Here is a 17,824-nt window from a genome sequence, read left to right as displayed (position 1 = left end):
AATAGCTTATATTCTATTGTGTAAAGTGTGTGTGTGTGTGTGTGTGTGTGTGTGTATATATATATATATATATATATATACACACACACTGTGTATATATATATATATATATATATATATATATATATATACACACACACACTGTGTGTATATATATATATATATATATATATATACACACACACACTGTGTATATATATATATATATATATATACACACACTGTGTATATATATATATATATATATATACACACACACACACACACACACACACACATACATGCATATATGCATTGTACATATATTTGAGAGAGAGAATGGGCATATCAGGGTTTCCAGCCACTGCAAATGAACTCCAGACACATGTGCCACCTTGTGTATCTGGCTTACATGGGTATTAGGGAATTGAACCTGGGTCCTTATGCTTTGTAGGCACTAAGCCATCTCTCCAGCCCAGCTTACAACTTGTTGCTGGGCATGGTAGCACAAGTGTTTAATCCCAGCACTCAGGAGGCAGAGGTAGGTGGATCAGTGAGCAGCCTGGTCTTAAACTCCAGAGTGAATTCCAGTTCAGCCTGGGCTAGTGTGAGACCCTATCTCGGGGGAAAAAAAACGAAAACCAAACAAACAAACATGATTTTCATTGGAAACTTCAATATGTGAACATACTACAAAATGGTCTTACTACATCTTTTATTTTGTTTTTCCTGCTAGCCTTGGGCAGCCCTGTCTATAACAAGGTCCCTCCATGTAATTACCAGTCTCTACCAGGCTTACAAATATCACATTCCACATCTGAGTAGGTATCTAGTCTGCTCACACCTCTGCTAGCAATCTCCATTGATACTCTGGAATGCACATTCCAAAGGCAAGTCTTCTAGTACTCTCCCCTCCCCCACTGCCAACACCCATAAACACCCCCCCCATACAACTCACACACCCCCATATGACCTTTCTGTGGAGCTCTGTTGGAGCCAAGAAGGCAACTCACAGTGAAAGACATGGGTACCCTAAAGGCATGCAGATGACATATGTCATGTCTGGGCTTCTGGCGCAGAGCACCTGGGCATTAGACGGCACTAACACCCCACCGTGCTACGGTTACAGCCTGTGGCCTTCACCCTCAGGCAGTCGTTGGCGCTATAGCTCTGTGCGGAGCTTCATCTGATGCTTGGTTGAGGTCCTTGGATTTTCAGGGAGGATGAAGTGGTGGCCCAGGACAGAGACCACCAGACCCTGGGAGAGTCAGCAAGGGCCGGCCTGCAGCAAGGGGAAGAAGAGCATGTAGGACTCACGGTCGAGGAGGAGGAACTGGTGGAAGGTGGGCAGATAGATACCTTTGGTTAAGGACAGACCAGCTTTGTAGAACATTGAGAAGGTGAGCAGATGCCTTTGGTTAAGGACAGACCAGCTTTGTAGAACAGTGAGAAGGTGAGCAGACGTCTTTGGTTAAGGACAGACCAGCTTTGTAGAACATTGAGAAGGTGGGCAGACGCCTTTGGTTAAGGACAGACCAGCTTTGTAGAACAGTGAGAAGGTGGGCAGATGCCTTTGGTTAAGGACAGGCCAGCTTTGTAGAACAGTGGAAGGTGGGCAGATACCTTTGGTTAAGGACAGACCAGCTTTGTAGAACAGTGAGAAGGTGGGCAGACGCCTTTGGTTAAGGACAGACCAGCTTTGTAGAACATTGAGAAGGTGAGCAGATGCCTTTGGTTAAGGACGGGCCAGCTTTGTAGAACAGTGAGAAGGTGGGCAGACGCCTTTGGTAAAGGATGGGCCAGCTTTGTAGAACAGTGAGAAGGTGGGCAGACGCCTTTGGTAAAGGATGGGCCAGCTTTGTAGAACAGTGAGAAGGTGGGCAGACGCCTTTGGTTAAGGACAGACCAGCTTTGTAGAACGGGGAGAAGGTGGGCAGATGCCTTTGGTTAAGGACAGACCAGCTTTGTAGAACGGGGAGAAGGTGGGCAGATGCCTTTGGTTAAGGACAGACCAGCTTTGTAGAACATTGAGAAGGTGGGCAGACGCCTTTGGTTAAGGACAGACCAGCTTTGTAGAACGGGGAGGAGGTGGGCAGATGCCTTTGGTTAAGGACAGACCAGCTTTGTAGAACGGGGAGAAGGTGGGCAGATGCCTTTGGTTAAGGACAGACCAGCTTTGTAGAACATTGAGAAAGTGAGCAGATGCCTTTGGTTAAGGACGGGCCAGCTTTGTAGAACATTGAGAAGGTGGGCAGACGCCTTTGGTTAAGGACAGACCAGCTTTGTAGAACATTGAGAAAGTGAGCAGATACCTTTGGTTAAGGACAGGCCAGCTTTGTAGAACATTGAGAAGGTGGGCAGACGCCTTTGGTTAAGGACAGACCAGCTTTGTAGAACGGGGAGAAGGTGAGCAGACACCTTTGGTTAAGGACAGGCCAGCTTTGTAGAACATTGAGAAGGTGGGCAGACGTCTTTGGTTAAGGACAGACCAACTTTGTAGAAAGGGAGAAGGTGGGCAGACGCCTTTGGTTAAGGACAGACCAGCTTTGTAGAACAGTGAGCAGATGAGCTGATGCCTTTGGTTAAGGACAGGCCAGCTTTGTAGAACATTGAGAAGGTGGGCAGACGTCTTTGGTTAAGGACAGACCAACTTTGTAGAAAGGGAGAAGGTGGGCAGACGCCTTTGGTTAAGGACAGACCAGCTTTGTAGAACGGGGAGAAGGTGAGCAGACGCCTTTGGTTAAGGACAGACCAGCTTTGTAGAACGGGGAGAAGGTGAGCAGACGCCTTTGGTTAAGGATGGGCCAGCTTTGTAGAACATTGAGAAGGTGGGCAGACGTCTTTGGTTAAGGACAGACCAGCTTTGTAGAACATTGAGAAGGTGGGCAGATGCCTTTGGTTAAGGACAGACCAGCTTTGCAGAACATTGAGAAGGTGGGCAGACGCCTTTGGTTAAGGACAGACCAGCTTTGCAGAACATTGAGAAGGTGGGCAGATGTCTTTGGTTAAGGACAGACCAGTTTGTAGAACATTGAGAAGGTGAGCAGACGCCTTTGGTTAAAGACAGGCCAGCTTTGTAGAACATTGAGAAGGTGAGCAGATGCCTTTGGTTAAGGACGGGCCAGCTTTGTAGAACAGTGAGAAGGTGGGCAGACGCCTTTGGTAAAGGACAGGCCAGCTTTGTAGAACATTGAGAAGGTGGGCAGACGTCTTTGGTTAAGGACAGACCAACTTTGTGGAAAGGGAGAAGGTGAGCAGACGCCTTTGGTTAAGGACAGGCCAGCTTTGTAGAACATTGAGAAGGTGGGCAGACGTCTTTGGTTAAGGACAGACCAACTTTGTAGAAAGGGAGAAGGTGAGCAGACGCCTTTGGTTAAGGACAGACCAGCTTTGTAGAACAGTGAGCAGATGAGCTGATGCCTTTGGTTAAGGACAGGCCAGCTTTGTAGAACAGTGAGAGGCTCCTCGGTGATCTTGACAAGCTCCCAGTCCAGATGCTGTGCAAGAATCAGTGGAGGCTGTCAGATAAGCTTGGCTATGTGCTGGGTTACCAGTGGCCTGAGGCACTGTGGATTAGTGGAGAGGACACCAATGGGTATATCCCGACCTTCTGTGACAGCAAGCTAGAGCTGCTGGCCTACAACCTTCTTTGAAAACAGCCACTGTGCAAGGTGATGTGTCTACCTGTTCCAGCGCATTGTCTGAATGGGCAGTTAAGGGTGCAGAGGTCACTAAGGAAAGCAGGTTTCCATCTGGCACTAATCTAGCACATAGCCACCAGAGTATCTAGATCCTAGAGGGCGAGCCCCCCAGTAAGGGTGAGACCCCACTCTATGCCTTCTGGACAGACAGGATCCCTTGCTGAGCACTGTGTGTCTCTGTGCCATCAAAGTTGTCACTTGTGCCAGGCCACGGTTTTGAGATGTGCAGGACAGCTCCAGGACAGTCATACTGCCGCTAGATCCAGCAGAGCCAGGCCAATGTCCTCCCCTTGCAGAGCCCACCGACTCAGGTCGACATGATGCAGTGAGCCCTTGTGCCCTGCTTGCGCTAAGGGGTAACTAGTGTGGACATGATGTAGACAAAAAGCCAGGGTCAGTCTGTGACTCACAGCTGTTGGACATCCTTATATTGCTTACTAATTTCACAAGTCATCTGTGTTGTACTGATTTTTTGAAAAATATTTTTATTGCGAGGCATGGTGGTGTACACCTTTAATCCCAACACTTGGGAGTCAGAGGCAGGAGGACTGCAGTGAGTTCGAGGCCACCTGAGATTACATAGAAAATTCCATGTCAGCCTGGGCTAGAGTGAAACCCTGTCTTGATAAACAGCAACAACAACAAAAATATATATATATGTTTTTGCAAATTATTTGTGAGGACAGGAGAGAGAGAGAAAGAGAGAGAGAGAATATGAATGAATGAGAATGGGCATGCCAGGGCCTCTTGTCATTGCGAAGAACTCCAGAAATAGGTGCCACCCTGTGTATCTGGCTTACGTGTGTCCTAGGGAATCAAACGGAGGCCCTTTGGCTTTGCAAGCAGATGCCTTAACCACTAAGCCGTCTCTCCAGCCCTAAAAGTGCTTTTAGATGTGGAGGAGAAAATATACATGCTTGGGTTCGAGAGATGGCTCAGCAGTTAAGGCACTTATGTCCAAAGGCTAACGACCCTGGTTCAATTCCCCAGTGCCTATGTAAAGCCAGATGCACAGGGGCACATGCATCTGGAATTTGTTTGCAGTAGAAGCCCTGGCATGCCCATTCTCTCTCCTCTCTTTCCTTGAAAATAAATGAAATATTTTAAAAGTAGATTTTAGGGCTGGAGAGATTGCTAAGTGGTTAAGGCTTTAAAAAATTTTTGTTTTGGGGGCTGGAGAGATGGCTTAGCGGTTAAGCGCTTGCCTGTGAAGCCTAAGGACCCCGGTTCGAGGCTCGGTTCCCCAGGTCCCACGTTAGCCAGATGCACAAGGGGGCGCACGCGTCTGGAGTTCGTTTGCTGAGGCTGGAAGCCCTGGCGCGCCCATTCTCTCTCTCTTCCTCTATCTGTCTTTCTCTCTGTGTCTGTCACTCTCAAATAAATAAATTTAAAAAAAAAAAAAAAAATTTTGTTTTGTTTTTTTGAGATAGGGTCTCACTCTAGCCTAGGCTTACCTGGAATTCACTATGTAGTCTCAGGGTGACCTTGAATTCATAGTGACCCACCTACTGCTGCTTCCTGAGGGCTAGAATTAAAGGCATAGGCCACTATGCCTGGCTTTCAGTGGTTAAGGCTTTTGTGTGTAGAACCTAATAACCTAGGTTCAATTCCCAGATGCACAAAATGGCCCACGCATCTGGAATTCATCTGCAATGGCTAGAGGCCCAGGTGCACCTATATTCATATTCGTATTTTCTTTTTCTGCTTACAAATAAATATTTTTAAAAATACACTTTAGCCAAGGGTGGTGATGCACACCTTTATTTAATCCCACCACTCAGCAGTCTGAGGTAGGAGGAGCCATGAGTTTGAGGCCAGCATGGGGCAACAATAAGTTCCAGATTAGCCTGGTCTAGAATGAGACCTTAACTGAAAACAAATAAAGGCTTACCCCCCTCCCCCCGAAAAAAAAAAAACAAAAAACTTTCACGTGTGAACCTGGTTCCCTTTCTGCATGAATAACCCTGAGACCACATCTCAGAACAGGGAACAGGCTGTGAGCGTTAGCTGTAGTGACCGTGCTGCCCGCAAGCCACAGTTATTTCATCCGTTGCCAGACGTCACCCCTCTTGGAGCGATGCTGTAGAAAACTCCCTGCTAGCCAGGTGTGGTGGCTCAGCTACAATCCCTGCACTTGGGATTCCCCAGTACCCATGTAAAGCCAGATACACAAGGTGGCACATGTGTCTGCAGTTTGTTTTCAGTGGCTAGAGGATACATTATCACCCATTCTGTCTCTCTTCTTCTGCCTCTCTCTCTTTTTCTCAAATAAATAAAATAAATTATTAACAAAAAGTAATAAGGAAATTATATACAAGACAAAGGACCAGCAAATCTCAGGGTGGCCTGGAACTCACGGCAATCCTTCTACCTCTGCCTCCCTAGTGCTGGGATTAAAGGCATGCACCACCACGCCTGGCTCTGATACTGGACATACTTTAGAACACACGAGTGCCCCCTTGTGTCTCAGGCTTGCCTGCATCCCAGAGGTTCGAACCGGGGTCCTTCCTGGACATACTTTAAAGGAAGGGCTTCTTGCTAGTTTGTGAGGGTTATATGTGACTTTTAAGTCACAACATCAAGAAGGATAATTAGCATTTATTGATACGGGGAAATAGCAGGAGCGGCTAGGTTTGTATCAAGAGCGGCTGGATAGGAGTTCACAGAAAGCTAGTTAGGCTGAATGTGTAATTTGAATGTGTAAATTGTGGTGCACACCTTTAATCCTAGCACTTTAGAGGCAGAGGTAGGAGGATCACCCTGAGTTCAAGGCCACCCTGAGACTACATAGTGAATTCCAGGTCAGCCTGGGCTAGAGTGAGACCCTGCCTTGAAAAAAATAAAAAAGAAGGAATGAGTATATAAATTTCACAGCATATAGATAGCATTAAAAGCCTTAAGGAGAATAGATAAAATCCCGGGGGTGTACTAAAAAGCCGGTTGAGAGCTGAGCTTGAGAGAATTTGCAGAGTCCCCAGCCTCATTCGGCTATCACCAGGAAGGAAGTGTCCGTGATGATTGGGGTGGTGGGTAGGTTGAGGAAAAAAGGGGACTGACAAAGTACGGGAGTAGAGCTGTGAGAAGATTGGGGCCCAGCAGTGAGAGGTGACCTGGGAATCTCTAGGGCTCTGTCACTGACACAATCATAAAAGGCTTAACAAGCGCTGGAGAGATGGCTCAGAGGTTAAGGCACTTGCCTGCAGAGCCTGATGACACAAGTTGGATTCCCCAGTACCCATGTGAAGCCAGATGCACAAAGTGGCACATGCTTTTGGAGTTCATTTGCAATGGCTAGAGGCCATTCTGTCTCATTCTGTCTGTCTGTCTTCTATCTTCCTGTTTGCAAATAAATTAATTAAATAAGTAAATAAATAAATGGCTTGAAGAAAAGTTCTGGAAATGGTATGGAACTATTGAGTTATGAAGTTGGATGTAGTTAAGGATATCAAAAGAGACTGTTATGCCTATGGCCTGTTCTTCTCTATGAAGTTTTTTTTTTAAAAAAGATTTATTTATTTATGAGAGAGAAAGATAGAGACAGTGAGAATGGGTACACCAGGTCCTATAGTCACTACAGATGAACTCTAGACATATGCACCACCTTGTGCATCTGGTTGACATGGAACCTGGAGAATAGAACCTGGGTCCTTAGGCTTCACAGGCATGCGCCTTAACCACTAAGCCATTTCTCCAGCCCCCCCTCCCTATGAAGTTTTAACTCTAATATTCTACATAACAGCATCGCCTGAAAACAGCACTCTCAAGTAGTGAGAGGCTGAAATGCTCAGTAGTGGTCACAGAGCCACTGTGGCTAAGGTCGCTGCCTCCGAGGACTGAGAACGAGGGAGGCGTGCACCTCCACTCCTGATTAATGGGCCCTAGCAGGCAGGCCTCAAAAAAGCTCCCCAAGTGATGTGATTTGCAGCCATATTTGATTTGAGAATCACTGCCTTCTCAAAATAAACTTGTTTTCTCTTTAGATTAAATCTTTCTAAATTTGGCATTGTTGGTTAAACAAATTAATAATTAACGTTGTACTAGTTGCTTCTTAGTTCCATAGTCATAGGTTTAAAATGGTTTAATGTGGGCCGGGGGTGGTGGCGTGCACCTTTAATGCCAGCACTCAGGAGGCTGAGGTAAGAGGATCATTGTCAGTTTAAGGCCAATCTATGACTATATAGTGAATTCCAGGTCAGCCTGGGCTAGAGAGGGAGACCCTGCCTTGAAAAACAAAACAACAACAACAAAAAAATTAGTTTGCTTCCACCCAAGAGAAAGTCCTACAGGTAACTGAAACAATGGCAGAACGTTTAAGCTGGCAGGACCCGAGTGGGTCATCCGTCCTGTACAGCGACCTCAGCCTTAGGCGGCTGTGTAATAACAGTGAGGCCACAGAGGTCACAAACCTCCAATCACAGGAGCAATGACAGATGAAACACGTGCTGCACCTGGCCATGAAGAGTGAGAGATACGATGTGTGCCCTTCCTCAGGTGCCTGTCCGTGTATTTTTGGACCTGTCCTCCCTGCCCTGTAAACCTTTAAGCCAGCCAGTGGAACTCTTACGACTAGACTTGATGACTCCGTATTTGAACACCCCCGAACGGGAAGTGAAGGTAAGCACAGCGTGCAAATGATTTCCCTAACATTGACATGCTGCTACCACCTCCTTTGAAGATTTAGAAACTCTTACAGCCGGCTGTGCTGACGTACACCTACAGTCTCAGCACTTGGGAGGCAGAGGCAGGGGGGATTGTGGCAAGTTCAAAGCCAATCTACACAGCAAATTCCAAGCCAGCTAGGATTACAAAGTGAGACACTGTCTCATAAAGAGAATTATCTTTTGGGTGTGTGTATGCAGCCATGGTGTCAGTTCTCTGGAACCCTGCCTGCCTTTATTGCTGGGGTCTCTCACTGGCCTGCCCCTCTTGGATCAGAGTAGTGTGGCTGGGCAGTGATCCCTTGGGATCTACTTCCTCCAGCTCACCAGTGCCCAAGTCCAAGCACTCTGCCAGTCCTGACTGCTTTTCCATGGGGATCAGACTGAGGCCGACTGAGCTAGCTTGCCAACACCCTGAAGTTTTAAGTCTGTTTGAAATTTTGATACATATAAGAGTTTGTGTGAGTGTGTGTGTGTGTGTGTGTGTGTGTGTGTGTGTATACACACACAGGGATCTTTTGCTACAGCAAACTAACACCAGATGCATCTACCACTTTGATACAGTCAGCTTTAAGTGGGTGTTGGGGAATTGAACCTGGGCTGTCAGACTTTGCAATCTCAAAATATAGTTGAGTATTAGTGAACAAAACAGGTTCATGTTAATTTGAATTGCGTGATTAAATTTAAGATAACTTTTGTATTTTGTATTTAAAATTGACTAAGGAGAAAAGAGACTTCTTTGGCCGAGTGTTCTGTTTCCTCTGACGAGCTTTGCGCAACCTCCTACTCTGCACAGGTCCGCATTTGCAGATCGGGACGCGTGACCGCAGTTCCGTTTTGGTTTCATATGCACCTCGATGACGATGTCGCCTTGGACACGTCCCAGGAAGCCTCCCGCTGGAAACAAGCGGCGGTGGTTTTAGCTCGTCCCGTCCCAGTGGAGGTGGGGCAGGAGCTCGTCCTCCGCGTCCAACACCACAAGAGCAATGTCAGCATCACAGTGAAGCAATGAGCACTGCTGTTTAGAGGGTCCACTGCAAAAATTTGTCTCAATCAGTGACATTGTAACCATAACATGACTGTATAAAATTCCTTGTAATAGTCAAATATTTTTAAAAATATTTTTTATTTATTTATTTGCTAGTGGGACCTACACAGAGAGACAGGGAGAGAGAGAATGGACATGCCAGAGCCTGTTGCTACTGCACACAAACTCTATACACATGCCACCTTGGGCATCTGGCTTTGTAATGGGAAATCAAACCTGGGTTGTTAAGCTTTGCAGACAAGCATCTTGACTGCTGAGCCATCTTTTTAGCCTGTCAAGTATTTTTAAAGAGCCATTAATACAGAACCTTTAAAATATTTATTTATTTGCATCTGTTTGTGTGTTTGCATCTGGGTCTCTTTCTGCTGTAAATGAATTCTCTTCCTTCTCTATGTGGTGGCTGGGGAATTGACCCAGGCCGCAGACCTTGTACACAAGTACCTTTACCTGCTGAGCTTTCTCCCTGGCCCCTGACACTTTATTTATTTATTTTGAGAGAGAAAGAGACAGAGAGAGATAATGGGCACACCAGGACCTGCAGCTTGCTGTGAATGAACTCCAGACGTGTGTCCCCCCTGGGGCACATGTGTGACATTGCACGCTTGTGTCACTGTGTGTCTGGCTACGTGGGGCCTGAAGATTTGAACACAAGTTCTTGGGCTTCTCAGGCAAGCGCCTTAACTGCTGAGCCATCTCCCCAGACCCTGACACTTTTCATATTGAAATGTAAACATGACCCACTAGTCACTCTAACTGCAGTTAGTGATTTCTCCCAAGTAACACACACGTGTTCCTTCACTATGGTTTAAGAAATAAAATTAAGGGCCAGTTATGGTGGTTCACACCTTTAATCCAAGCTCTTGGGAGCCTGAAGTAGGACTGCCATAAGTTCAAGGCCAACCAGTCAGGCACCATCACACCTGCTTCTTTCCAACATTTTAGACAGGAAAGAAGCATTCTGGTTTCTGACTCAGCCTCTAGGTTCCTTTTTGTTGTTGTTTTTCGAGGTAGAGTCTCACTTTAGCTCAGGCTGACCTGGAATTCACTATGTAGTCTCAGGGTGGCTTTGAACTTGTGGTGATCCTCTTACTTCTGCCTCCCAAGTACTGGGATTAAAGGTGTGCACCAACCACGCCTGGCTCTAGGTTCTTTTTGGGTACACAGCTGTTGGTGGTGGGGGGGAGCTACAAGAAATAGAAAGAAAAAATTGAGTTAAGTGAAGAAGTAATGGAAGGCTGGAGAGATGGCTTAGCAGTTAAGTGCTTGCCTGTAAAGCCTAAGGACCCCGGTTCGAGGCTCGATTCCCCAGGACCCATGATAGCCAGATGAACAAGGGGCCGCACACATCTGGAGTTCGTTTGCAGTGGCTGGAGGCTCTGGTGCACCTATTCTCTCTTTCTCTCTCTGTCTGTATCTGCCTCTTTCTCTCCCACTCTCAAATAAATAAATAAAAAGTAAACATAAAAAAATTAAAAAGCATTAGAGGCCAGGTGTGGTGGTGGTACACACCTTTAATCCCAGCACTTGGGAGGCAGAGGTAGGAGGATCTCCCTGTTCCTCTCTCTCTCTCTCTCTTTTTTTTTTTTTGGTTTTCCGAGGTAGGGTCTCACTCCTGTTTCTCATTTTTAAAATAGCTAGTATATTGCCTTACCAGAAGAAATACAAGAGCCTGCGTATTTATAAGAACTAAATGGCCAGTACTCACCTACGTGCCTTACTTGTTCAGAAATGTCATCCCTGATGTCTGAGACGTCCCACATAGCACGAACCCTCTTCGGCCTCTTGCACACACGGTTTGTATGAAAACGTGTAATGGTGAGCCACAGCGGCAAAGAACATTTCAATACAAATAACAAAATCCTACAAGCAGCAACAAAAATATCAGACATCTTGTTTCCAAATTGCTAACTTTCAGTGCTTTTCAAAGGTACTTAATAATAAATCTGGCTTTATGTGAGTACTGGGGAATCGAACCTGGGTCCTTTGGCTTTGTTAGCAAGCATCTTAACCACTAATCCATCTGTACAGTCCAGATGAATTTTTTTTTTTTTTAAGTTTTATTTTTTCAAGGTAGGATCTCACTGTAGCCTAGGCTGTCCTGGAATTCACTATGTAGTCTCAGGGTGGCCTTGAACTCACAGCGGTCCTCCTACCTCCAGCCTCCCAAGTAAGGCTTGCGCCACCACGCCCATAGCTCAGATGAATTTTATTTGCATGTGTGTTTTGTGTATGGCATATGTGTGCGCCCCAACCGCGTGGAGGTCAGAGGAGAGAGGTGTCCTCTCTAGTGTTCCCCCATGAACTTTTTTTTTTCTAATTTTTTAAATTGTATTTTATTTTTCTTTATTTGAGAGAGAGAGAGAGAGAAAGACAGTGAGTGTGCCAGAGCCTCCAGCCACTGCTAATGAACTCCAAATGCATGCACCTTCTTGTGCATCTGGCTTACATGGGTACTGGGGAGTCCAACCTGGGTCCTTTGGCTTTGCAGGCAAGCACCTTAACCACTAAGCCATTTCTCCAGACCCCCTCCATGGACTTTCTTGAGATGGGGGTCTCTCACCCCTGAATGGCTGGGTGTCAATGAGCCACAGGAATACTGTGGTCCACGTTTCTTGAGGACTTGGGTTACAGACATGTGGCCACATCCAGTTTTTAATTTTTTTTGTTTATTTTTACTTATTTGAGAGCGAAAGAAAGAGGCAGAGAGAGAGAGAGAGAGAGAGAGAGAGAGAGAGAGAGAGAATGGGCACGCCAGGGCCTCCAGCCACTGCAAATCGAACTCCCAAACACGTGTGCCCCCTTGTGCATCAGGCTAACATGGGTCTTGGAGAATCGAGCCTCAAACTGGGGTCCTCAGGCTTCACAGGCAAGCACTTAACCACTAAGCCATCTCTCCAGCCCACCACATCCAGTTTTTACACATGGCTTCTGGGGAATCAAACTTGGTGGTCTCTGGCCAGGAAGGTTCTCAGGTAAGCATGCCTAACCATTGGTCTATCTCCCCAGCCTGTTAGAGAAATTTTGGTCATGTCTTCTCAGAACTTCACTACTTGGTTCTATTTTGTGTTTTGTAAATCTGTCAACAATTAGATTTGAAGTTTCTCCTATCCAAATAATCCCTAACACCTTACATACCAGCTCTACTTAACATGTAGTGAAGGCCTGATACTCAAATGTGTTTACACATGTATTAATTGCGCAGATGTGTGTGTGTGTGTGTGTGTGTGTGCACGCACATGCCACGGCTCACATGTGGAGGTCAGAGGACAACTGTGGGTCCATCCTCACCTTTGACCTTGTTTGAGGCAGCGTCTCACTGCTCACGGTGATTGCTAGGCTGGCTGGACTGGGAGCCTTTGGGAGCCTGTCCCAGCTACACTGCCCTTCTTGCAGTAGGCACATTGGGTAAAGACATCCACCCATCTGCCACCCTGCCTGGCATTTACATGGGCGTTGGGGCTCCGTGCTCAGGTGCACATGCTCACGTGCAAGTGCCTTATCCACTGGGCCATCTCTCCAGCCCCTGACATATTTTATGTTTTGAAAAATATTTTTATTCATTATTTGCAGAGAGAGCAAGAGAGGGAGAAAAAAGGTATGCCAGGGCCTCTAGTAAACAAACTCTAGATGTATGCACCACTTTGTGCATCTGGCTTTATGTGGTTACTGGAGAAATGAACCTGGATTGTTAGGCTTTGCAAGCAAGTGCCTTAACTGCTGAGCCATTTCTCCAGCCCTAATTTTTTAAACACATGCCACAAAATAATTTTTTTTGTGCCAAATATCTTTTTTTTCTCTACACCCCTTTTTGTTTATTTTTATTTATTTGAGAATCACAGACAGAGAGAGAGGTACAGCAAGAGAGAGAAAGCGGTAGAGCGAGAAAGAGAATGGGCACACCAGGGCCCCTAGCCACTGAAGAAGAACTCCAGATGCATGCCCCCCCCCCCATGCATCTGGTTTACCTGGGCCCTGGAGAATCGAACTGAGATCCTTTATCATTGCAGGCAAACGCCTTAACCATTGAGCCATCTCTCCAGCCCATGACAACACATAGTGTGTGTGCTTTAAGACTCATGCTCATCCATTCTCTATTCTCTCAGCATTCAATTAAACGATCTGAGACTTTGGTTTAGGCCTTATTTTAAATATACAGTGAACAAAACACCCAACCAGAAGCAGCTGATGGAAGGAACAGTTTTAATTTGGCTTACAGTCTCAAGGGGACGCGGTGGTGTCATGGCATGAGCAGAGGCTGGGCATCATTTCTGCTCAGCAGGTGGATGGCAGCAACAGGAGAGTGAGCCGAACTCTAGCAAAGGGGAGCTGACTATAATCATGATTAAACTCATGCCAAACCATGTACCTCCTTAGCAAGGCTCCTCCCAAATTGCCATCAGGAGCAGACCAAGCATTCTAAACATATGAGTTTATGGGGGACATTGGATGCAGACCACCACAGAGCCCCTGTTCACAGTGGTGTCCAGACCACTGCTTTGCTTTCTGTGCAATTTTATTTTGAGGTAGGGTCTGGCTCTATCCCAGGCTGGCCTGGAATTCATTCTGTAGTCTCAGGCTGGCCTAAAACTCATGGTGATCCTCCTACACCTCCCCAGTGCTGGGAATGGAGGGGTGCGCCACCACGCCTGGACTGTGTTATGTGGAGTTCTTGGCCAGGGCTTCCTGTCATTAACGTAGGCCATTGTACAGACAAGGGATTTACTAAAGGTAAAGGTAGCTTTAATGTCGTGGAGCTGTAACACAAAGGAGATAGCACTGTTCAAAATACGCAAGCCCCCTCACAGGGAGTCCTTTCTTGGACACATCTCTTCTTTTTCCTGACTTGTCACCATTATTGCTGTTGCACATTACTCAGATTTGAATTCCTTCCCTTTTTCTTCATTTCTCCAGAGTTCCAGATTCCTGGCTTTTTCTTTATTCTTTTTTTTTTAATTTTAATTTTAATTTTTATTTATTTGAGAGTGACAGGCACAGAGAGAAAGACAGATAGAGGGAGAGAGAGAGAATGGGTGCGCCAGGGAAAAAATCAACTCTCGGGCTGGAGAGATGGCTTAGCGGTTAAGCGCTTGCCTGTGAAGCCTAAGGACCCCGGTTCGAGGCTCGGTTCCCCAGGTCCCACGTTAGCCAGATGCACAAGGGGGCACAAGCGTCTGGAGTTCGTTTGCAGAGGCTGGAAGCCCTGGCACGCCCATTCTCTCTCTCTCCCCCTATCTGTCTTTCTCTCTGTGCCTGTCGCTCTCAAATAAATAAATAAAAAAAAAAATTTAAAAAAAATCAACTCTCTCCGGACTCCAGAATACTTATACAGCCACATCAAATTGTTTGTCAAATGAAGTATTTTTCCATCCACTCAGATAATTACTTGTCAGCATGAGGAAGGCTGTCACAGAGAAAAATACACAGTGACAACCATTTGAGCTGGAATAGGGAGCTCCAGGCCAGGATGTGGGCAACTGGAAGTGAGCAGCCAGGAAGGACTTTCTGGATGATGTAACATGGACATCTTAAGCATCAGCAAATGTAAGAGCCAACAAATATGACAAGAAGGGAATAAGGAAAGGAATGTATATGGTGGCCTGAGAAATATGGAGTATTCACTTAATGGAATACCGAAACACTGCTGAAGGTGTTGGTTCTCATTGCTGGCAGGAAACACTGGACCAAGAGCAGCTTGTGGGGGAAAAGGGTTTATTTTTGCTTACAGACTTAAGGGGAAGCTCCATGATGGCAGGGGAAAACGATGGCATGAGCAGAGGGTGGACATCACCTTGCCAACATCAGATGGACAACAGGAGAGTGTGCCAAGAGTATGGCAAGAGGAAACGGGCTATGACACCCATAAGCCCACCCCCAACAGCCAGGGCCTTTCTGCTGCTGTGAACAAGCACAAGATGCATGCGCCCCCTTGTGTGCATGCACAGCACTGCATGCTTGTATTACTTTTGCATCTATGTGAGACCTGGAGAACTGAACAAGCATTCTTAGGCTTCACAAGCAAGCACCTAAACCGCTCAAGCATCTGTCCAGCTTCCAAACTACTTATCACTGAGACAAAGTGTTCTGGTGAACTGGAATTCACTAGGCAGTCTCAGGGTGGCCTCAAACTCAAGGCCATCCTCCTACCTCTGCCTAAAGACGTGTGCCACCTTGCCCGGCCGGTCCATGCCTTTTAAACATTGTTCACGTGAGTGTTTCATCAGCTCAAGGCTGCACATGCCCACTAGGTGGCGCAAGCGTCTGGGGTCCAGTTGCATTGGCTGAGGCCCTGGTGCTCCAACTCTCTCTCTAGCTCTAAGAGTGAGCTTTAACAGCAAAACAAGCCAGATATTGACCAGCAATATCTGCCAAGGGTGGCGCGGTTAGTAGAAGGAGCCAAAATCAGCAGCACCCAAACAAATCAAAGATGGATGGGGGGCGGGGTTCAATGGTGACCGCTACTCTGGGTGAGCAGCACGTGATCATCTCCTAGCTGGGCAAGTAGGGCATGACAGGAGGCTCTCATTGGCTGGGCCCATGATAATCCCAGAAAATAATCAATCTCAATAAAATTATCCCCCTTGGCCTGGAGAGATGGCTTAGCAGTTAAGGTGTTTGCCTGCAAAGCCAAAGGACCTAGATTCGGGATTCCCCAGGACCCATGTTAGCCAGATGCACAAGGGGGCACACACATATGGATTTCGTTTGCAGTGGCTGGAGGCCCTAGTGCACCCATTCTCTCTCTCCTACTCTCTCCCTCTCTCACCCTTTCTTTGTCAAATAAATAAGACATTAAAAAACAATTTCCTCCTCATCTTCCTCTTCCTTCCTTCCTTCCTTCCTCCTTTCTCCTTCTTCTTATTTTTTTCCTTCTGTGATCACACATAGTGGCCTCTAAGGGGAGGAGAGAGATAGTTCATTGTTTGGAGTGGGGTATCCTTGCAACTCAGTGCAGGTGGGCGTCCAAGGGTCCTAACTGCTTGCTGGATGTGTTATGTAGATAGGTGTGTTTACTGCTCAAGCCAAGCACTGTCTCAGGTGGCCAAACTATTCCGTATGCTTTCCTGCCTCGGCAGAAGACAAGTGAACACCACCAACAACGAAAAAAATCATAGTGAAATTTCAAAGAGGCGTTTTTAAGCCAGACCTAGATGGCGGGACACAAAGCTAATGGGAAAATGTGACTGTCACACAGTGAGGATTGGGTAGTATTCAACTCTTTCATGTGGCATATACAGTGTTCTATGAGGTCCTGCTTGGTCAGACATCTTCAGTCTATGTTTGCAGTTCCAACAATCACTTTCCTTGGCTGAGAGGCAGAGGATCTCTTATTCATCAGAGTACTGAGAGCGGAAGCAGGATGACCGCAATTCGGTGGGAGAGTATTTCATCTGATCCTTCAAAGTAAAAATGAGACCCTACTGAATGGCACAAAATCAACTTCATATTCACTCAAAGGATGCTGAAGAATAAAAGACCAAATCTAATTACATGGATATCTAAAATGTAATATTTTTAACTTTGTTTACTTTTATAAACGGAAACATTTCCACAGAAAACAATTCTCTTCAAATGTCAGTTTCATGAGGAAAAAAAAAAAAAAAAAAGAAAGCAACTCCTAAAAGCATTAGGCAGACAAATATAGATGAAAAGATCTTTTAAGGATTAGTTGCCCAGAGTTAAAATTTCCTAGGTTTAAAGAGCTTTGGATTTCTTTTCCAGGCCTCATGGTCTTTTCTTTTGTTGTTGTTGTTCTCTCTCTCTCTCTCTATTTTATTTATTTTTTTGGTTTTTCAAGGTAGGGTCTCACTCTAGCTCAGGCTGCCCTGGAATTCACTCTGTAGTCTCAGGGTGGCTTTGAACTCATGGTGATCCTCCTACCACTGCCTCCCAAGTGCTGGAACTAAAGGCATGTGCCACCATGCCCGGCCCATGGTCCTTTTTTTTTTTTTTTTTTTTTGGTTTTTTGAGGTAGGGTTTCACTCTGGCTCAGGCTGACCTGGAATTCACTATGTAGTCTCAGGGTGGCCTCGAACTCACGGTGATCCTCCTACCTCTGCCTCCCGAGTGCTGGGATTAAAGGCGTGCACCACCACGCCCGGCCCCATGGTCCTTTCTTAGAGCTCTCACTCACTCTTTAAACTTTCCCTGTAAGTTTTCCTGAAACCTCAAAGGCTCCTCCTTTGGCTCCAGATGGGTACTCAGTAAATTTTTGTTAGCTGTGTTTGTTTGCTATTTTCCAGAAACTTGGTGGAATCAAACAAGAATTTATCCTTCCAAGTTCTGGAGGTGACACATTCATGATGGGTCTCACCTGGCTAAAATCAAAGTGTCAGCAGGTGGAGTTCCTTCTAGGGGCTAAAGGGGAGACCCCATTTCCTCGTCCATCCAGCCTTGAGCACTTCCCATGGTATTTGGCTCGTGTAACCCTTTTTTCCCCC

At 46.2% G+C, this 17,824-nt stretch overlaps 1 protein-coding gene across 1 annotated transcript in view; it reads left to right on the top strand.

The window, feature by feature from the left end:
- Prmt9 (protein arginine methyltransferase 9) overlaps positions 1 to 9,707 on the top strand; it is a 42,912-nt gene extending 33,205 nt beyond the window's left edge. Inside the window, exons 11-12 of the mRNA XM_004655851.2 lie at positions 8,172 to 8,294; positions 9,135 to 9,707. Coding sequence (XP_004655908.2) covers positions 8,172 to 8,294; positions 9,135 to 9,350 — 339 coding nt within the window. The 3' untranslated portion in view covers positions 9,351 to 9,707. The remainder of the gene's footprint in view (positions 1 to 8,171; positions 8,295 to 9,134) is intronic.
- The last annotated feature ends 8,117 nt before the right edge of the window (positions 9,708 to 17,824 follow it).

Source organism: Jaculus jaculus, chromosome 12 (genome assembly GCF_020740685.1).
Source record: "Jaculus jaculus isolate mJacJac1 chromosome 12, mJacJac1.mat.Y.cur, whole genome shotgun sequence".
NCBI lineage: Eukaryota > Metazoa > Chordata > Mammalia > Rodentia > Dipodidae > Jaculus > Jaculus jaculus.
Note: the sequence above shows the minus strand (reverse complement) of the source record. Positions and strands in the feature narration are given on the sequence as shown.